This window comes from Nothobranchius furzeri, chromosome 12 (assembly GCF_043380555.1).
Source record: "Nothobranchius furzeri strain GRZ-AD chromosome 12, NfurGRZ-RIMD1, whole genome shotgun sequence".
Lineage (NCBI taxonomy): Eukaryota > Metazoa > Chordata > Actinopteri > Cyprinodontiformes > Nothobranchiidae > Nothobranchius > Nothobranchius furzeri.
This window is the reverse complement of record NC_091752.1, coordinates 66,997,823-67,019,183: the sequence shown is the minus strand read 5'-3', so window position 1 is coordinate 67,019,183 and position 21,361 is coordinate 66,997,823. Positions and strand designations below refer to the sequence as shown.

The window sequence follows — 21,361 nt, the reverse complement described above, 5'->3', positions numbered from 1 at the left end:
ATAATGGCAAGAGCGCCCTCTAGAGTCAGAATACGGTAGTCATGGATCAACAAGTGTTACGGTGAAATATGTTCCCCTGTCGGGAAAAAAATCCCCTACAGTCTTAAATTACGAGGGGGTGTAATATGTAAATCTAAAATATGTACACATTTTTAAACGAGGTCACTCAATTAAAAAACGGAGCGGCGCCAGCAGGGAAGCAATTTTTGACGGGGGTGGGGTCACATTTCAACGTAACACCGGAAACAGTGGCATAGGCAGTGATGGCGTCTGCTGCAGCGACCCGTACGGCAGCTGGTGCCGCTAAAATAGTCAAACCGATTTTTAGCCGTGATGTGGACGAGGCTAAACGCAGGGTCCGAGAACTTTACCGAGCCTGGTACCGGGAGATACCAAACACAGGTATTAAGGTCCTCCGTGGCGGGTTGACCGAGAAGCAACTAGCGTCAAGGTCGCGTCCAAGTTAGCTTCGATGCTAATAAACAACCCCCCCCAACAATAACAGTTACCGACGTGTAAATACAAGTGTTGGTGCCTTTAAGAATTCAAGATAAGCACAGGAAACGACTAAGTGCTCGTGGTATTAGTAGTTATCTTTTGTCATTAATTATTTGGTAGATGTTCAGGTGGGAGCGTGAACGCCTCTTTGCTGTTTTGTGTAACAAATCTTTTAACGTATTTCATGTCAAACTGTTAAGAGTTTGTTCTTACAACCCCAGATAAAAGGCACGTGCCAGCATCTATCAGGCTAGTGTGTTTATATTTAGTCTCAGGATTTTAATTTAATTTGATCAGTTACTCCGTGACTAAAATAGCTACGTAGAGACTTGTTGTTCTCTATTAAAAACAATGTGTATAAATACCATTTAGAGCTGAAAATTTCAATCTCTGGTTGAATAAACCTCATTAAACTACATTTGTGCAAAGCTTTTTCCTCAATAATCTAGATTAAACGATAAAGCAGTTATTCAGTCACGTGGAGTTTTGTTTCCATTAGATCAAACAAGAGATCAGGGACAAAACCGGTTTGATCTTACTTACATATGCAGCTGCGTCCAGCGCAACGTTTACCTGACTACTTTAAACAGTTGCTGTTATTTCTTTGCTTAAATGTTGAGATTTGGAGTTTTAGTGTTGAAAACAGTGACTCTGTACCTCTCTGTGTCTGCAGTGACGATGTATCACCTGGACATCACAATACGCCAGGGCAGAGACAAGGTGCGGGAGATGTTCGACAAAAACAAGAACGTCACTGACCCCCGCGTGATTGACATGCTAGTCATTAAGGTGTGAGCCTGCCACTGATCTGTAGTTTGATTGGTTGATTGGGTTTAAGGGATCTTGTGTGGTTAAAGCCTCTCTCAGCAGCATTACCCCTTCTTTCCACCGGAGCCGTCAGCAGCACGTTACTGCAGCAGCACGTCATAGCTGCTGATAGGAACCGCTGTGGTCAACAGAACCTTTTCCACTGGAGCCGTCAGCAGCGCGAGTCGGCCGCGTCTCAGGAGCAGCATGTCGCGGCCCTTATGCGCCGATTCTATTTTCTACGCGCGACGCCTCTGAAACGGGTCAAGTTCGAAATTTTGGGGGAAGGAAAGACAGGAAATCGGATGCGGAATCGGAGCGAAGCTCCCGAGATTTTCAGAATAAAGAAACGTACTGCCTTCGGTTGCTTTACTTTAAAAAAAAGTTACTAACTCGTGTGACTTCGTGCTCTGTCGGTGACAGCTGCTCCCCTGCTGCTTCGCGTCTCGTGGGAAGGGCCAAGCAGCAGCTTACGCGAGCCAGACGTGCTGCTGCAGTAACGTGCTGCCGACGGCTCCGGTGGAAAGAAGGGGTTAGACTCATTATTTCATTTTCTGTTCAAACTGCAGGGTAAAATAGATCTTCAGGAAACCATTCACGTCTGGAAACAGAGGACCCACTTAATGCGTTATTTCCACGAGACCGAAGAGCCTCGAGCAAACGACTTCCTGTCCAAATTCTACAAAGGCCATGACCCATGAACTGTGTAGATGCCAGCTGACCTCTGACTCATCTTTGCTTGTGTCCCGTGTGAAAGATGTTCCTCTACAATGTAAATACACACTTTAACATTCATACTGTTGTCTTTTGTTTTAGATTCAGCCTGAAGATCCGGTTCCATACAAATATTTGTTTATTAACTCCAAAGATGCTCACATAAACATTTAGTGTATTCTGTTAGTAACAAAGCCAAAAATCTTCACAACTGTCACATCGAGAATCCTATCAACTCACTCAAAAGCACACCAGCTGTGTTACAGTACAACACGAAGAGCTGGTGACGGCGCCGTCTGTCAGTGACGACAGAATCCACGAAAACAGTAACAGCAGACGTGATTTCAAAACGCAGCAGCAGCAGGACCTCCAGGAAGGTGTTTATCGACACCTGCTGGTGGTGGTGATCAAACAGGACCATCTGTGGAGAAAATAGAGAATTAAGAGGTCGTGTTTTCATCTTACACCAGGAGCTGTAAGCCACAAAAACATACCTCCTAATGGCATCGCTCAGCTCCTCTATGCAGTTTTTTTTTATCATTTTGATGTGTAAAGGTTACAAATAACTAGCTTCCTGGAAAGCATCTGTTAAAAAAAAGTCTTATGTCCTAAATGACTGATGAGCTAACAGCTAGTCTAACATCCTTATACAAAACAGCTAGAAGAAAGCCCAATTCCAAAACTTGCACCGTGCCCTACAGTTTACTGTGAAGTGCACTTAGAAGAAGTGAGCAGTAAGGGTTTGATTGTGTAGTACACGAGTGTGTGGAATTGGGCCATTGACCACGTTTTTTCTTTCATTTGAAGATACATGTTTTCAGGAAAAGCACTTGAGCCTTTTCTCCTTAAAATTCCTACGCAGCAATGGATGTGAGTAAAGAAGCACAACGTAGAGTTTGCTATCTTACTAAAAGGGAAAAAAAAGAATGATTTTGTGAGGAGAGACCCCTTCCTTCTCCCCCCCAAAAAGGTGCTACCCTGGGCCCACCCCATTTTGAAAAGCCTGGGCACGCCACTGCCGTCTCCATGGTAACCGCCCGTGTCGCTGCTTTTGGGAATCAGATGAAAGATGGGTGGAGACGTGCCAGAGTTACCTGACGAGATCCTTCAGTCATCGTCGTCGTCGTCCTCCGGTACGAAGATGTCGTGTTCCTCCAGCAGCGCAGCGAAATTCTTGCTGATCTGCGTCCCCACATAGAGGAAGGGGAGCACCACCAGCGCGATCCGGACCAGGCCGAAGCGGGTCTGCCCCCCACACGTCCGACCACAGAAACAACAGTCAGCGTCACCCACACTTCTCGTGTTTGTCACTCTTTTATCACTTATTTAACGCCTCAGCGCTCACCTGCTTGGGCCTGGGCAGAATGGCGCCGGTGGACGTAGTCACGGCCGTCCGGTTCGCCCTCCCCGACACGTCGGAGGTGCTCAGTGGGCTGGAGGGGCCATTCCTGACAGCAGACAGCCGGATCAGACGACCGACGAGGGCCGAAGACATACTTGCAGCGTCCACTGCGTCAGTTACGCGGAAAACTGGGGTGAAGAGTTAGCATTAAGCTAGCAGCAACAGCGCCATCTGGTGGTCCCGAGGGAAAAGTGCGCCACCTCCCCCCAGTGTCAAAGGTCAAACAGAGACCGAAAACTTAGGCACGGTTTTGGACTGTTTACTTGCATTAGGTGAAATCCCACGTTACATTCAGAATATATTACAACTAAAATCCACCGTACGCTTAAAAAAACAAGTTCAACAGAAAGATCATAAAAACTGTACAGCATTAAATATATACAGACTCCCATCAATATTTATCTTTGTGATGATTAGAGACACCATTAGCAGCAAGTGACCAGCAGAAATAAAACACTGCAAGCACCCACATACACTTGATCATGATTATTGTGCTTTTTCAGTCAGAAACAAACTAGAAGTTACTCGGCTTCAGTGAAATAAATCCTAGCTACAGCAGTTCAGTCATTAAATTAGCTATTTCACAGTACAAAGAAATAAACGAAAGGAAGAGGAATCTTTCACATGTAACTGAAATTAAAGCTGGCTCGGTGACTCTAATAGCTTTAAACGAACTGGAAGTGTCTCCTTAGTGCAGGTTTGTTCACAATTAGTCCATCAGCCCCCCGTGCGAAGGTCGTGGTGTTGGTGCTCCTCACTAAAAAAAAAAATAATAAAAGTATCAAACTGTTAGGTTTTGAATTGCTGACTCCACCTGTTATACCTGGCGTTTGAAGTAAAGCCGTCTGAAGAAGGTGTTCAGCTCAAACGTTGCGGGTTTTGAAGATGCTTCCTCTTTGTTGCTCCCCGCCAGCCTGACGATTTGTCCCCGGCTGACGGCGGCTTTCAGGCTCATGCTCCGGACCACCCGGGCGGCAGGCTCAGAGTCGGGCGTGGGCCGGGATGACACGGTGATGTAGGTAGCATCTTTCAGACGCTCCTGGTAACTCACTGTCAGGAAAAAACATCTTTTACGTGTGATTTTGTGTTTGTTAAACCCGGATTAGTTTTCGACCGAGCAGACTACCTGCAGATGTGACTGCTGTCTCTGTCGTACTGTTGAGCTCCAGGAGAACCGTGGGAAATGCAGGATGCAACAGGAAGAGCTTTCTGATGAGTGGCCTGGCTGCAGCGATGCCGGGCGCCCTCTAAACACACAACATCCATAAAAGTCAGAGACTTTCCCCCTCAGATCGTTTTTTTTGCCCCAACACTCTTGACTGCAAACTCACGGTCGTCTTGGTGGCGTTCCTCGGGGCTTTAATGGGCTCACTGGCCCAGAACAGGAAAGCCGATTGGCCCGTTGAGGTGAATATCGTAGATGTTTCCAGAACCAGACGGGGACAAACAAAATCAGCTCTCCAGAGGAGGCTGCCGTTTGACCCGTCGACTATCTGCGCCTGAGAAAAAAAACAATCATTTACGTAGCAGCGAATGAAGAAGCAATCCAGAGGAAGAGAAATCTGATGAAGCGTGAAATACCTGCATGATGCCGTTTGCTGAATGCTGAACAAAAAGATCGAGGACATTGTCCTTATTGAAGTGTCCCAAGGCTGGCTGACTGCATCAAGAACATTTTCCATTTACAAAAACTATGCAAGTTATTTTATACCTATTTAAACTTCTTACTTAAACTGTTAAAGGTACATTATGTAAAAGGGATGTAATAATGACATCCTGTGGTGAAATTTGGGTACTGCAGCCCATTTTTCAAACACATGAGAAACTTTCTCCTTCTCGTTCCGTGAGTTTCAGACTGTTGCCGCCGGAAGGTTCTACATGACGAGCGAAGACGAGTCATAGAAAGTGAGTTGGTAAGTAGATAAATACATTTCACGGGCCTCTTTGGCCATTTTGAAAGGAGAAAGATTAACGACCACCCCAGATAGCTGAGAAGCAAATCTATTTCAATATAACCTTCCTTCTGACATGAGATATTAGACAGTTTTGTGATTGTTTCGCTATAAAATTCTTACATAGTGCACCTTTAATAAAGTATGCCACGTGGGGTAACTCTGGAGCCTTTCATTAGCTCAGTGAGCTGATGCTGTACCTGTGGATGGAGGCCGAGGTGAAGGTCCATTCCTTCCGTAAGTCTTTCTGTCTGAGTACCGACAACGTGCTGGCGCCGTAAACCAACACCCAGTTACTTCTAGTGGAGTTCAGGTTAGCGACGGTGTCCAGGCTGTTGTGGTTGTTTCCCCAATTGGCCACAAGAGGGAGCAAGAACTCCACATGCTCAGATCCTCTAAAGGAGAACGCAGCATTACCTACAGTCTCTCTGACCATCAGTCATACCTACAACACATTAAGCTGCTGATGTTAAAGAGCAAGTCATCCCTTACAAGAAGCGTACTTCACTCCCACTTCATGTTTGAAAAATGCAACAAATGCTGTTGCCTAGCAGACCGAGAGGGTGGAGCCACTAACAAATACACACACTCACGACATTGTGACATCATAATGTACCAGTTTACATCATAGCATACCTCTTAGCCAATAGCGGTGGCAGATTTAAATTCAAATGCAGTGAAGAGTTTTTACCTGACAACGGCACAACACTGCCAGTTTCAGGCAGAAAATTTAAATTTTAACTAAAATGCACTAAAGTGCAAAACTATTGACTACACGTGTCTGCAGCACCATTAGACACGCATTTATATAGTTTATAAGAAAAAAATAGTTGATTTGGGGGTGACTTGCTCTTTAAAGAAAATGGGGAAACATTTTCAAGTTTTGAGATTAAAGTCATGCTTGCAAATAAAGTGGAAATATGATTTTCAGACTAAAGCAGAAATGCTTAAAAAGTCTATTTTTCTGTTTAATTCCCACAAATTTCTAAAAAAAAAAAAGTTATCCTGCAGAATCATACATTTCCTTTCATGTCCTTGTTTATTTCCTACATTTCAGCTTTTTTTTTCTCCGGATTTTCCTTTTATCCTAGAAAACCGTGTTAAGGCTTTCTTTTCCCAATATTTAGATTTTATTTTGGAAAACAAAAATATATATATATATTCCTGCTGCTTCAACTTTACTCCCCACTTTTTTTTTTTTACTTTTGGTAACCATGAAACTGTTAAAACACCTAAATCATAATTATTTTTCCTTTTCTTCATTTGAGTGGCATTCAAGTCCCTTGGTCAAAAATAACAGGTATTGTAGCTTTAGAGAGTCAAATAGGACAATCAACTAGTTTAAGATTTAATCACCACTGAGACGTGCCTTGGCGTACCTCTGGGTTTCCATCTCCTTTGTACAGACGGATTAGTTTCGTATTTCTCAGATAAAGACTTTCTGTCCTGTGAAACCAGAGCCTGACTCGCTGAGGCGTACCTGTAAATGCGTATAAAAGAGGACAAGTTGTTTTTCTTGAGTCCCTCCCACATTGTGTCCTTTCTTCGAAGCGCCTGAGTCATGGCCATGTCTCCAAACGCACGGAAGTAGATGTCTTGCAGGGAGATGGCCTGGACGTTACCTGATGGAGAAAACACGAATAACGTGTTCAACCTTTGTAGCGTCTCATAAACAAACGTTTGAGCTGAGATTTCTGCGTGGCGTAATATTTGATCGCCTTCACCTAGTCCGAACAGTATGTAGAACGCTCCTTGCTGGGTCTCGTGCAGCAAAGGTCCGATGAGCTTTCCTTGTCCTGTCAGGTTGAAAGGAACGGGACGGCCAAGCACCGTGCCAGACAGTCCAGAAATCAAAGTCAGCGACAAATCTATAAACTAAAGGACATAACATGGAAAATAAAGGTTTGCCGACTTTTATCGCAGACCTGAAAACGAAAGAAAATGTAAAGAGCATCTGAAATGTTAAACAACAACAACAAATGTATGTCCTGCAGCTGCAAAAGCAACGTGGTCAGCAAGCAAGAGTTAATCTGGAAAATGCAGATATACAGGTCCTTCTCCAAAAACTAGCATATTGTGATAAAGTTCATTATTGTCTGTAGTGTACAGATAAACGTTAGACTTGCATATATATTAGATTCATTACACACAACTGAAGTAGTTCAAGCCTTTTATTGTATCTAATATTGATGATTTTGGCGTACAGCTCATGAAAACCCAAAATTCCTATCTCAAAAAATGTGCATATCATGAAAAGGTTCTCTAAACGAGCTATTAACCTAATCATCTGAATCAACTAATTAACTCTAAACACCTGCAAAAGATTCCTGAGGCTTTTAAAAACTCCCAGCCTGGTTCATTACTCAAAACCGCAATCATGGGTAAGACTGCTGACCTGACTGCTGTCCAGAAGGCCGTCATTGACACCCTCAAGCAAGAGGGTAAGACCAGAAAGAAATTTCTGAACAATAGGCTGTTCCCAGAGTGCTGTATCAAGGTACCTCAGTGGGAAAAAGTGTGGCAGACAACGCTGCACAACGAGAAGATGTGACCGGGCCCTGAGGAAGATTGTGGAGAAGGGCCGATTCCAGACCTTGGGGGACCTGCGGAAGCAGTGGACCGAGTCTGGAGTAGAAACATCCAGAGCCACCGTGTACAGGCGTGTGCAGGAAATGGGCTACAGGTGCCGCATTCCCCAGGTCAAGCCACTTTTGAACCAGAAACAGCGGCAGAAGCGCCTGACCTGGGCTACAGAGAAGCAGCACTGGACTGTTGCTCAGTGGTCCAAAGTACTTTTTTCAGATGAAAGCAAATTTTGCATGTCATTCGAAAATCAAGGTGCCAGAGTCTGGAGGAAAACTGGGCAGAGGGAAATGCCAAAATGCCTGAAGTCCAGTGTCAAGTACCCACAGTCAGTGATGGTCTGGGGTGCCATGTCAGCTGCTGGTGTTGGTCCACTGTGTTTTATCAAGGGCAGGGTCAACGCAGCTAGCTATCAGGAGATTTTGGAGCACTTCATGCTTCCATCTGCTGAAAAGCTTTATGGAAATGAAGATTTCATTTTTCAGCACGACCTGGCACCTGCTCACAGTGCCAAAACCACTGGTAAATGGTTTACTGACCATGGTATTACTGTGCTCAATTAGCCTGCCAACTCTCCTGACCTGAACCCCAGAGAGACTCTGTGGGATATTGTGAAGAGAAAGTTGAGAGACGCAAGACCCAACACTCTGGATGAGCTTAAGGCCGCTATCGAAGCATCCTGGGCCTCCAGAACACCTCAGCAGTGCCACAGGCTGATTGCCTCCATGCCACGCCGCATTGAAGCAGTCATTTCTGCAAAAGGATTCCCGACCAAGGATTGACTGCATAACTGAACATAATTATTTGAAGGTTGATTTTTTTGTATTAAAAACACTTTTCTTTTATTGGTCAGATGAAATATGCTAATTTTTTGAGATTGGAATTTTGGGTTTTCATGAGCTGTACGCCAAAATCATCAATATTAGAAACAATAAAAGGCTTGAACTACGTCAGTTGTGTGTAATGAATCTAATATATATGAAAGTCTAATGTTTATCAGTACATTACAGACAATAATGAACTTTATCACAATATGCAAATTTTTAGAAGGACCTGTAGATATGAAAAGATTAGTTCTTAACATGTAGCCCAGTTTATTTTACTTGAGAAACGTCGGTGCATCGTTTATAATTAGTGTGTTCAACATCGACGCTCTACCTTGTCATCAGGCAGAGTGGCAATGAGCAGGTCTGGGACTCTGTCGCTGTCGATGTTGGGGAGTAAAACTGCCTGAGACTCGATGTCCTTAAGCTGAACCATCCACAGTCTCTTTCCTGTGAAGGAGTGGGAAAGAGAACCTCTCAGAGTTGTGATCCAATCCCGGTGGATTGTCGCTCTGGTCGTTGGTTACCTGTGGTGCCGTTGATGGCCATGAGGATGGACTTTGCGATGAGGAGGCAAACCGTCGAGGGCTGCTCGCTGTACCGTAAACCACACTGGATGTACGTCACAGACTCGCGCATGACTTTCCTCCACAACACCTGACCACTGAGAGCAGATACTGCCACCATGCTGTAATCTGGAATATAACATTAAAATACAAAGCTGAGGAAAAAAAAGAATGATAATAGTAGCAGCTTGTCCACAGGGGGCACTAGGGTACCGCCATCCCTGACATAAAGGGAGAAAAAATCTAAAAAGTAATAAAGCTACAATATATATTCATATTAGGGCTGGGCGATATGGCCTAAAATCAATATCACGATTTATTGAGGATTTCAACTCGATAACGATAAATGGACGGTAACTACAGGTATGCGCAGAAACAAAACTTGTCCACTAGATGGGGCTGTCAAGGTATTACGTCGAGTCACATTTTTACGTGACTCAAGGTGGTACAGCTTCTTAAAGGGACATGAACGTTGCCAACCTACACACATCTTTTCATTTTTTTATTATCAAATTTACTGACATGGAAAAAATTATTTCGATAAAAGTCAGAAATTTTGATAATGATACATTTTCTATTAACTGCCTAGCTCTAGTTCATATATTTAATATAAATGTATTGTAGTAAATATAACACACTAATTATGTGTATCTAAATACAATCTGAACGATTTACTTATCTATACCAGCTGTCTCTCATTAAAGCTGTTATAACAAATCTGCAAACAAGCTAGCTTTTGAACGCAAACACACTCATGGGATGCTCCGCCCTCCCCTCGGGATGCTTCTGCCGGAACCGAAAACCCACATTACCAGAGCAAACGAGATAGCGCTAAATGTTTTCTGGGTCCAAACGTCTTTTGTTGGCCATGACTTCAAATGGTGTGTTTCTTTGTGGGAATCTGGCAGTTTGTCCTAAAGTTAAAGTAGTAGCAGTTGGCTGTTTCTCCTTCTCTGATGTACTTGAGCGGAGAACCCCTCACACCAGTGGTGTTCTGTTGCTGAATGTGTGACCCGGGGAAGTGCGGCGTCTTGGTGAGACCAACAACCGGATGGTCTGATAGTTGGTTTTGCTTTGAAACGTGTTACTGGTGGAGATTTTTAGACAAATGCGAAAGAACCACTTCATTAATATATATATATATATATATATATTTTGTTATCCCCACAAAATATTTACAGCTGTTAGAACATTGCTAAAGGTGGAATATGGAACATTTTATTAAAAAGCTATATTTTAATGCAATAATACCACGGAGCATTTAGAGGTGTGCAGAATGAACGTACAGTTTTTCCTTTAAAAGCTATATATGAAAAAATAAATAATCAATTTTTAATTTTGTCGGGCACAACACTGGGTTTATGTTTACATCTACCAGCCACTAGAGGGCACCGTTGCGCCAACTAGTCTGCTCTGCAAGGTGAGGCTGGGACTGTGTAAAAGGGCAGACGGGACAAGTCAAGCAGCTGATTCTGAGCCCAGAACCTGATCTAACGCTAAATATTATCATAAAATACTACTTATTAGTAGAAATTAGCCCTTACACCTGCAATCCTACCAGGATTATCACATTCCTCAAAAGCATGCTTTTTATTATTATGATTTTAGTTTTATCCCATCAATGTTTAAATGTTATTAAATGTGTGAAAACGAGAACCGGAAAATGGCGTGCCCTCTCTTGCTTCCTGTTTTAAAATGCTCTTATTTTGAAAGAACAGGTCAAAAACAAATCAGTGATAAGTTTTTAAATGGAGTACTTTTGTTCCGTTGTGCAGTGTGAGTCTCATTGGTCCATTCAGTAACAGCCACCAGCACGTCCTCTATGGCGTCCCCATCGACATCCCACAGGGCCAAAGCAGGGGGGGTCGGATCTGAACGGTAAAGAAGAACCCATCCAACATGAACCCAACACTATTGAGTTATCGTAATTTGTTAGTTTTCCTTTCTTTTTCACACAGAGGCAGAGGAACGCAGGTATTTCACGATGAAGTAAATCAAAAGCGAGTATTGGGCGAACTGCCGTCGCCCAGTGGCGTGTCCAGATCTTTTAAAACGGGGTGGCCCATGTGAGGCACTACTTTGTGCATATGTGGCACCAGTGGTTATGCTTTTTTGTCTTACCTCAAGCATTTTGTGGACAATGAAAAGCCTATTTAAAGGGAATTCAGTGTGGTGACACCTGGGGTGGCCAATCAGATTCCAAGGGTGGCATGAGCTACCCCAGGCCACTCCCTGGACTAGGGGTTGCATGACTTAATTTTTTTAAAAGTCGACAGTCAAGTAATGAAAATCGAGTCGACTTCGACTAGTCGTTGATGACGTCATACACCTGAAGCGGCCGGGGGGAGGGGGGGGGTAGCTTCGCTGGAGTTTTTGACGATTAAAATTGCGCCCACATTTTCTAAGTTAACACATCTCTTTTAACAACAGTAGTTTCTGCATCCTACTTCAGCCCTCTCCCCCCTCCCCCTGCGCAACAGCCACAAACTCACTGATGCGCCTGCAGCCTTTCCTGCTGCTCTAAACATTAAAATAATTATTTCATTTTCTGTTCCTCACTTCTGATTACCTTCAGTGGTGTCTGTTTGTTGCAACCACCAGGTACAAAAACTAGCTTGTTTTTATTTGACTATTTTTCTGTCCTTTCTGTTTATTATCTTCCTGCATCTCCTCTCAATCCTAAAGAAAAACTGCTACCTGGGTTCATATATATTCACCTTATGAGTTACCTTTGAACTGCAGTTCTGAAAGATCTACCGACCGCAAAAACAGCGGAGTGCCGCTGCTCGCCGGCCGACTACAACGGGACCGTTTTTGCTGCGGAGTTCGTGCCGGAGCGGAGCGGAGATAGTGGAATTTTGGGGGTGCGTCACCACAGAACAAAACTGGTGATGCGCCTCGCTCCGCAGCAGCGAAACGCATCAGGCACAAATAACAGACAGAAAACATTAAAGGAAATGAGCCGACATGAACGATCGCGTGTTTAATTTGTTTTTGAGGTGGTGACACCTGATTTGGCGGTGACGCAGATGTCTGGAGCGCGTCAGCGATCAGAGCTTTGCATGCACAAACTGGTTAAGATTAGGACGGGGGTGAGGGGAAGGTAAAATTGCAAGAGGGTAAAGGTCAACAGTTTGGTTAAATGTCCGTTTTACCGCCGGTGTCAGTACCGACAGCGCGTCGCCTCCGCCTCCCGACGCAGGGGCTCATCACCTCCTGTCTTTTCCGAGGACTGCATCTTGTCAGTCATTATCACGTGACAGCGACTAGTCGATGACAGGCATAAAAAGTCACTACAGAGCCGTGAAGTCGACTAGTCGACTAGTTCATACAACCCCTACCCTGGACACGCCCCTGTCGTCGTCTAGACAACATGGCTTCTCTTTGAGACGATTATTGTTTTCTAGCTTCCTTCTTATGTACATGTACACAGTGTAGGCACTTAATGAGTATTTATGCATCTGATCTGAATATATGTGTAACATTTATTAAATATCAGGACTACGATGCCCGTTTAGGTAAATCCATGTCAGTACGGAGTCTTCATGGTCTTCTGCCTCTGGGCGTGTGATTTATTGGACTCCTTGGTGATTTGCATATGCAGGCCTGCTGTATCAGACTTGTGACTGTTTACCTGCTGCGTCTCCCAGAGCTTTCTCCCACTGCAACTTCTTTTCCAGCTCTGCCTTTTGACAAGGAATCAGGAATGCACACATCAGCACCAGCAGGGTGGCGCAGGCAAGAGGCACCAGGAAAAACATACTCCGCACCACGTTCCTCGCTCTTATCCTCTTCTTCTCTGCATCAGCGTTGTGAACCCCCAGCCCAGCACCCCCTGATGTCCCAGCACCCCTTAGTTCCTCCCCCATCCTCTCTCTGCTTAAGTCCCTGTGGCTCCAGAGCTGGCCATCTTTCGGCTCCCCCCTGTCCCGCCTGGATTTGCCGGGGAGCCGCTGCATCCACTCATCATCGTCATCTTCTTCCTCATCGTCATCCCGTGCCTCACCCACCAGCCTTTCAGATTTATGTAGCTTGATGGAGCCCGAGCCCAGGCAGCTGTCCCTGCCCAGGCCGTTCCTGGGGTAGTTGAGGACGAGGTCGTCCTCCTCGCTCTCATCGCTGTCCGCCTGGGTAAGAGGGTCGTATTCCCCGAGATCTGAGCCCTTCTTTCCTACACACACACACACACACACACACACACACACACACACACACACACACACACACACACACACAGCTTGTCAGGATGCATTTTAAAGCCATACTATGCAACTTTTTTTATGTATTTTAATCATTTTCTTGTGCAAAAATGACCCTTTACAGGGTTAATTCACGGGGAGTTCACAGTGTTAGTATTGTTAGATCTTTCTGCAGCTTTTGACACTGTTGATCACAACACCTTAATTAACAGACTTGGTGACTCGGTGGGGATCTCTGAAACTGTTCTAGACTGCTTTAGATCGTACCTTTCTAACAGAAGTTACAGTGTCTGTAGAAACCAGATCATGTCAGATTCTACCTATCAGTTCTGTGGGGTACCCCAAGGCTCTGTTTTGGGTCCACTGTTGTTTAGGCTGTGCATACACCCTCTTGGACAGATACTTGATTCTTTTCATAACGTCTCATATCACCTATATGCAGATGACATTCAGCTGTACTGCTCCTTTAAGGATTCTGAGTTCTACAAACTATCTGAATTACTAGAGTGTCTATCAGCTATCACCAGCTGGCTAGAAGATACTGTAACTTCCTCCAGTTAAACTCTGAAAAGACTGATTGTCTGGTTATTGCCCCTGAGAGCATGGTTCCCCTGATTAGTCTAAAACTTGGTCATTTATCCTCTGCTGTCAAGTCAACTCGAGGAACTTGGGTGTTATTTTTGACCAATCGATGTCTCTTGAAGGTCACTCAAAAACGTTGATCCAAAACTGTTTTTATCACTTAAGAAATATCTCCAAACTGAGAAGGTTAGTTTTAAAACATGAACTTGAAATGGTTCTCCATGACTTTATCTCCTCCCGTCTAGATTACTGTAACACACTCTTCACATGTTTTAACAAGAAAGCCCTTGACCGCCTTCAGTTGGTTCAGAACTCTGCAGCGAGGCTCCTAAATGGAGCAAACAGAAGAGCACACATCACTCCTATTCTGATGTCTCTGCATTGGTTACCCGTTAACTTTAGAGTTCATTTTAGAATCCTGACTAGAACTTTCAGGGCTCTACGTGGTCAAGCTCCTCCCTACATTACTGAACTGTTAAAGCCTTTTGCTCCAACCTGAGCCCTCAGGTCCACACTCCAGAACCCTCTAGAAGTTCCAAAGACCAGATATAAAAGTCGAGGTGATCGCTCCTTCCAGACTGTTGCACCCCGACTCTGGAATGATCTTCCTTTATCCTTACGCAGCGTTGACAGTCTGGACACTTTTAAAAAACAGCTGAAGACCCTTTTATTTAAAGCTGCTTTTACCTAAATCTTTTATTTTCTTACTTTTAACTCAAATTTTTAATCTTTCATCTGTTTATGAAATTTTATAATTTTAAGACTTTATTGTTTCTGTTGTCAAATCAAATCAAAGATACTTTATTAATCCCAGAGGGAAATTAGAGTTTCAGTACACACAATTCAGAGATCAGACATACATGGGCAAGACACATGACAAGAATTGGTGACTGTGGTCATTTGCAACCCTGAGTCGCGCTACCTTAATAGAGATCAGAGGGTTACATGAGGATTGGTTAAGGTGGAGGGGAAAAAAGGCACTTCAGAGTTACCCTCCACCGGGAGGGCAGCTTTGCTCTGCAAAAAAAAAACACCTCAGACAGAAATGCAACAGACATCAGACAACACAACATAAGTGTCCACTAGTTCAGTTCAGTTCAGTTCATTTATTTATAAAGCACTTTAAAACACCCAGCACAGGAACAAAGTGCTGTACAGAAAACACATTAAAACAATAGAATAAACAGAAAGCAGCAAAGAGAAATAAATAAAACACAGGAGACATAAAATTAAAACAGCCCAATAATAAGAATAAAAACTAGATAAAAACAGCATTGAAACACACAAAAACAGCTAAAATAAGTCAAAACTAAAAAAAAAAGTAACCGACATCTCACATGGTGTCAAAAGCAAGGGTAAAAAGGTGTGTTTTCAAGAGAGACTTAAAAACAGGTAAGGAACTGGCCTGTCTTATCTCTAAAGGAAGCTCATTCCACAGTTTAGGAGCTGCTACAGCAAAGGCGCCCAGTCCTGGGTACATTCAGGAGCAGCTGATCAGCTGACCTGAGAGAGCGGGAGGGTGTGTAAGGCTGTAACAGGACAGAGAGATATGAAGGTGCAAGGCCATGGAGACATTTAAAAGCAAACAAAAGAATTTTAAAATGAATCCTAAAAGAAATGGGCAGCCAGTGAAGTGAAGCTAAAACAGGGGAAATGTGCTCGAACTTTGGAGTGCCAGTTACTCCCATCTTGTTACAGCGCTTTGTGATTTATATCTGTGAAAGGCGCTATATAAATAAACTTTTACTTACTTATTTACTTAAAAGACGGGCTGCGGCATTGTGCACCCTCTGTAGATGACTAATATGAGAGGCACTGACCCCAATATTGAGTGCGTTACAGTAATCCAGCCGAGTGGTTACAAAGGCGTGGATCACTGTCTCGATGTGCTGCCGTGAAAGAATTGGCTTTATTTTCGCCAGCTGCCACTAGGTGGGGTGGTGGGTTTGGGACTATCCACACTTCGGTTCCTGCAGCCACTACAAGCAGCGCATGTCACCTCAGTCTGGACAGGAGGAGGAGCATTGAGGGTTGGAGTGACCCTGGAACGATTCGGCAGCCTTCCCGCAGTCCCGCCCAGGCTGGGATAGGAGACAGAGTTGAGTTGCCATAGCGACGGCACATTCCACATATCTTCTGAGGGGGGAGTTTTCGTTGTAGCCTTGCAGGCTCAAGGGCGCCAGATTCCGATTAGAAATTGTTTTCGGGCCAGACAGAGATAATTTCCTCTCTGTCTTAAAGTTCCTTGGTCCTCAACCTCTCAGAATCCCAATAATGGACGTTAATTTATCCCAATCCGTGCTGATTCGTCCACTCTCTCCTTGATGGCATCCATCTTTTGTGCCAAAGAATGATTCTCGGCCAAAGTTCCAAGCTTACGATTCATCTCGACAATTATTTGAGTCTGTGAATTCACAGCGCGGTGCAATCCATCTCTGAGCTCCAGGATCACGCCAATATTCCTCGACAGCTCGTTAATTTTCCGGTAAGCCTGGAAGCCTCCAAGGCCATTGAGCAGGAAACATGACACCAACACCACGAATATCCACACATCTTCAGAGTCCTCCACAGACAGCTGAGATAAACAAATCAAGTTCCACTGTTCCCAGGAGTCCATGATGTGTCCAACTGGGTCTGTCCCGGAGGGGCATCCGGGAGCCCCTTCTCCCGTTCTCATCGTTGCAAAAATTTTATCAATTGCGTTGAGAGACCAACTGACGACGTCCATTTTAGTGATTTCAGTTTCCAGTTTCTAGAAAACATGCAGAAGCAGCCGTGCACCCAGCACACACAGACAGACAAAGGGCCTTGAGGATAAGATATGGAAGAGAGGAGGAAAAAAGCGTCTGCACCCTCCGAGAGCCGGAAGAAGGATCTTTTGAGATCATCATGATTTTATGACTTTGTTTTATTTTGTTTTGATCTATGTGAAGCACTTTGTGATTCTATGTCTGTGATAAGTGCTATAGAAATAAAATTTACTTACTTAATGAAATGTCACTCTGACCCCACCGCCCTCTGTGGCCACAATGTCGCACTTACAACTCCAGAGTTACCAGTTTGGCCCCTGCTGGACTCATCGCCCTATGTGGACTTTTTAAAGCGGAGCTGACATGCTAGCTCTGCAGTCTGCTTCCAGCACATTTCCTGCATGTTTTAGATCGTGATCACAGCTGATTTGTTTGATTCAGTGATGAATCACTCCTGTAGACACTAAGGAAAGCTGAGGAGACGTTTCAGCTGTTAGATTAAGACAGGGGTATGCAATCCCGGTCCTGGAGGGACGGTCTCCAGCATGTTTTAATTTTAACTCTGAAACAAGGTATGTTGAAGCAATCAGCAGGTGATTAACAGGCTTCTGCAGAGCCTGATGAGCTGCTGCACAGGTGATTCAACCACTGAATGAAGTAAATTGGAGCAGAGAAACCACTAAAACGTGCTGGATACCAGGCCTGGAATTGAATACCCCTGGATTAAGGTGTTAAAAAGACAGACGCACAGTGAGAAGTTTTAATTTTGTTTCTACTAAACAGACACTAGGGGGGTGCTAAAAGCAAGCCAAAACCGCCTAGTCCCTCTTTAGGTTTAACTCTGGTCCATGCCTTATTTCCAGAAGTAACGGGTGCGACGGTGGGCAGGTAAACTAACAACACAGTCCATCAGAAACATTCAGGCATCATAATTCCATTTCAGAAGGTTAGTTTCAAATCTTAAAGTACCTTTGGTGTCCTAAACACGGTCTTGTTTGGTGTTTAAAGAGCAAGTCACCCCCAAATTAAACTTTTTTTTCTGATAAACTATATAAATGTGTGTCTAATCGTGCTGCAGACACGTGTAGTCAATAGTTTTGCACTTTAGTGCATTTTAGTTAAAAATTTAAAATTCCTGCCTAAAACTGTCAGTGTTGTGCCGTCGTCAGGTAAAAACTCTGCACTGCATTTGAATTTAAATCTGCCTTCGCTATTGGCTAAGAGGTACCCTAGAACGTTAGCTGGTACCATATGATGTCACAATTCAAATTCAATTCAATTCAATTCAAAAATACTTTATTAATCCCAGAGGGAAACTGATTGCTGTAGTAGCTCAGAATAATAATAATAATCCAGTCATCAAAGAGTTGTTGTATATTACAATGGCTGTTGGCAGGAAGGATCTCCAGTAGCGGTCAGTGTTGCAGCCAAACTGAAGAAGCCTCTGACTGAAGACACTCTTCCGTTGTCGGACAGTCTTGTGAAGAGAATGCTCAGGGTTGTCCATCATTTTCTTGATTCTCTGGAGAATCCTTCTTTGCATTTTCTCCTCCAGCGGTTCCACAGTCGTCCCCAGAACAGAACCAGCCTTTTTTATCAGGCTGTTGAGCCTTTTCAGGTCCCTGCTTCTGATGCTGCTACCCCAACAGACGATGGCTGAAGAGATTACACTCTCAACAACAGACTTGTAGAAGATCTGCAGCATCTTGCTACAGACACTGAAGGACCTAAGCGTCCTCAAGAAGTGCAGTCTGCTGTGTCCCTTCTTGTAAACAGCTTCGCTGTTCTTTCTCCAGTCCAGTCTGTAGTCCAGGTGAACTCCAAGGTATTTGTATTCCTCAACCACCTCCACTTCTTCTCCCATGATGGAAACAGTGTTTGACTCCACCCTGTTTCTTCTGAAGTCTAAAATCGTCTCCTTTGTTTTGTTCACGTTCAAGGTCAGATGATTGTTTCCACACCATGCCACAAAGTGCTCCACCAGCTCTCTGTACTCAGCTTGCTGTCCATCTCTGATACACCCGACGACTGCAGAGTCATCTGAGTATTTCTGTAGATGACAGGTCTCTGATTTGTACTGGAAGTCTGAGGTGTACAGGGTGAAAAGGAGTGGTGAGAGTACAGTCCCCTGTGGTGCTCCAATGTTACTGATCGCCTGGTTTGATGTGCAGTTCTTCAGCCTCACAAACTGCTGTCTGTTTGTCAGGTAGTCTTTAATCCAGGCGATAGTTGAGGCCCCCACCTGTGTCTTCTGGAGTTTCCGGCAAAGTACATCAGGCTGGATTGTGTTAAATGCACTGGAGAAATGACCCTGAGAGTGCTGCCTGCTTTGTCCAGATGACAGTGGGTTGGTTGAAGCAGCTGGATGATGGCATCTTCAACTCCAACTCCATGGCCATTAGCAAATTGCAGCAGGTCCTGATATGTCCTACCAACAGGAGTCTCTCCAGGACCTTCATGATGTGGGATGTGAGGGCAACCGGTCTGTAGTCGTCATTGACTGATGGGCGAGTTTTCTTTGGAACTGGAACAAGGCAGGATGTCTTCCACAGGACTGGAACCTTCTCCTGGGCCAGGCTGAGGTTGAAGAGGTGCTGCAGAATCCCACAGAGCTGCTCGGCACAGGCCTTCAGTACTCTGGGGCTGACACCATCTGGACCTGCAGCCTTGTTCCTGTTCAGTCTCTCCACCTGCCTCTTCACCTGACTTCTAGAGAAAGATAGGTGGGAGGGGGAGGTAAATGGGGCAGCAGCATCTCCTGGCTTGGTTGAAGACAGATTTATAGAACCAGAAGAGTCCATGACTGCGTTAGAGGACAAAAGAGCTGGCGTGTGACAGGAAAATGTTGATCAGAGGAGGATGGGATGTCTGATTGGCTGGGGACAGGCGAGGGGGATGCTGGGTTTGTTCCTGAACTGAACCTATTGAAGAACTTGTTCAGTTCATTGGCTGTGTCCAGGCTGCCATCTCTGCAATCCTTCCTCTGGTTGAAGCCTGTGATCTTCTTCATCCCTGACCAGACATCTCTGATATTGTTCCTCTGTAGGTTGTTCTCCAGCTTCTTCCTGTATGCCTCCTTGCTGTCTCTGATCTTGATCTTCAGATGCTTCTGTATACTCCTCAATAATTCCCTGTCTCCCTCCTTGAAGGCTCTTTTTTTCTCATTTAGCAGATTCTTCAGCTCACTGGCGATCCAGGGTTTGTTATTAGCGAAGCATCTCACTCTTCTGGTGGGTCATTATGTCGTTGTGAGCCTGTGTGTATTTGTTAGCAGCTCTGCCCTCTCGGTCTGCAGCATTTGTTGCATTTTTCAAACAGGAAGTGGGAGTGGAGTTATACTCAGGTAGGGGGTGACTTGGTCTTTAATAAAGCTAAAAATGGGCTGTGACACATCCGCGTGATGAACATCGAAGAGTTGGTTTTAGTTTAGGTAGCGTTCTACAAAGGGACTATAGAGATGACCCATTTCATTGTAAAAGTAATTAGATTACATATATTCATAGCAGACGCCCAGGTCTATTCATGAGGGCCGCATTCCACTCATGCATGCAGGTAGATCTTAGCAGAATGGTATGCAGCCTGTGATTTCTTTTCCTTTTTCTATGAAGTCGTTTTTGTTTACACTGTTATTTATTTATTATACGTAGTCACATTTCATGTGTTAACATGCGCTCTACTTTGCAGAAAATATGTTGTTAGTCCTTGGGCAGAGTCACAATTAAAAAAAAACTATATGCACTAAAAAACTTGATTTGTAAAAACTTAATCTACATAAATAATTAATTAAAGTACTATTAAATCAGTCCAGGGGGCCCAACTTGATATTTTTTCATGGGGCCCAAAATCTCTGGCAGCCCCCCTGGTTGTAACCACATAATAATAATAATAATAATAATAATACTGTTGTAGATAGCAGCCATATCCCAAAAACCTCGGTGAATTTATTTTTAAAACCTTTTTCCTTCGTAAATAAATGACTATTTCTGAGCGGACAGGTCTAGCAGGGAAAAAAATGGAATGCGGTTTTTATGCGCATCATCATCATCTGCGTTGGATAAACATTAGCTGGCATTAAAACCCGCTGGTTGCATTCACGCATTTTAATATCCAGATTATATAACACTTTAACACACGTTAATCTGAAACGGCTGACATAATGAATGAAATGAATGGGTCGCATGCGCCATGCCGACACCTGAAAAAAAGATAACCGAAAAGCGTCGATGGTTTAAAAATGACAGGTTCGATTTGTTCTGTTTGTCTGAGGAGGAGGAACCGGTGTGGCGCATCTTACCGGGCAGTTTGAGGGCACGGGACAGAGCCGCAGCCATTTCTCCCGTGCGAGGGACACCGACTGAGAGACTGAGAAGAAACAGCTCCCTAGCTAACTCTGCCCAAATGCATTCTGGGAGTTTGAGTTTGTTTACATCACAGCTTCCAAAATACTACGATAATAATACCTATCTAGAGTGACATCAACAAGC

The 21,361-nt window shown here is 44.2% G+C and overlaps 3 protein-coding genes across 3 annotated transcripts; 1 reads left to right on the top strand and 2 right to left on the bottom strand.

The window, feature by feature from the left end:
• The first annotated feature begins 126 nt into the window (after window positions 1-126).
• ndufa6 (NADH:ubiquinone oxidoreductase subunit A6) lies at window positions 127-2,100 on the top strand. The gene is made up of 3 exons (XM_015945291.3): window positions 127-402; window positions 1,172-1,287; window positions 1,875-2,100. Exons 1-3 carry the CDS (start codon window positions 264-266, stop codon window positions 2,004-2,006), a joined length of 387 nt encoding a protein of 128 aa, XP_015800777.1. The 5' UTR covers window positions 127-263; the 3' UTR covers window positions 2,007-2,100.
• Window positions 2,101-2,140: 40 nt separating this feature from the next.
• Window positions 2,141-3,660, bottom strand: LOC129166990 (essential MCU regulator, mitochondrial). Its single transcript, XM_054750852.2, has 3 exons — window positions 3,365-3,660; window positions 3,114-3,264; window positions 2,141-2,440 (listed from the first exon to the last, which is right to left on the bottom strand). The coding sequence occupies exons 1-2, from the start codon at window positions 3,512-3,514 to the stop codon at window positions 3,127-3,129; spliced, it is 288 nt and encodes a 95-aa protein (XP_054606827.1). The 5' UTR covers window positions 3,515-3,660; the 3' UTR covers window positions 2,141-2,440; window positions 3,114-3,126.
• A 4-nt stretch (window positions 3,661-3,664) lies between these two features.
• fam234b (family with sequence similarity 234 member B) lies at window positions 3,665-21,301 on the bottom strand. The gene is made up of 13 exons (XM_015945287.3): window positions 21,172-21,301; window positions 12,981-13,517; window positions 11,104-11,217; window positions 9,308-9,475; window positions 9,115-9,230; window positions 7,098-7,248; window positions 6,854-6,995; window positions 5,574-5,768; window positions 5,003-5,081; window positions 4,753-4,920; window positions 4,548-4,668; window positions 4,245-4,471; window positions 3,665-4,178 (listed from the first exon to the last, which is right to left on the bottom strand). The coding sequence occupies exons 1-13, from the start codon at window positions 21,206-21,208 to the stop codon at window positions 4,176-4,178; spliced, it is 2,058 nt and encodes a 685-aa protein (XP_015800773.1). The 5' UTR covers window positions 21,209-21,301; the 3' UTR covers window positions 3,665-4,175.
• Window positions 21,302-21,361: the final 60 nt, after the last annotated feature.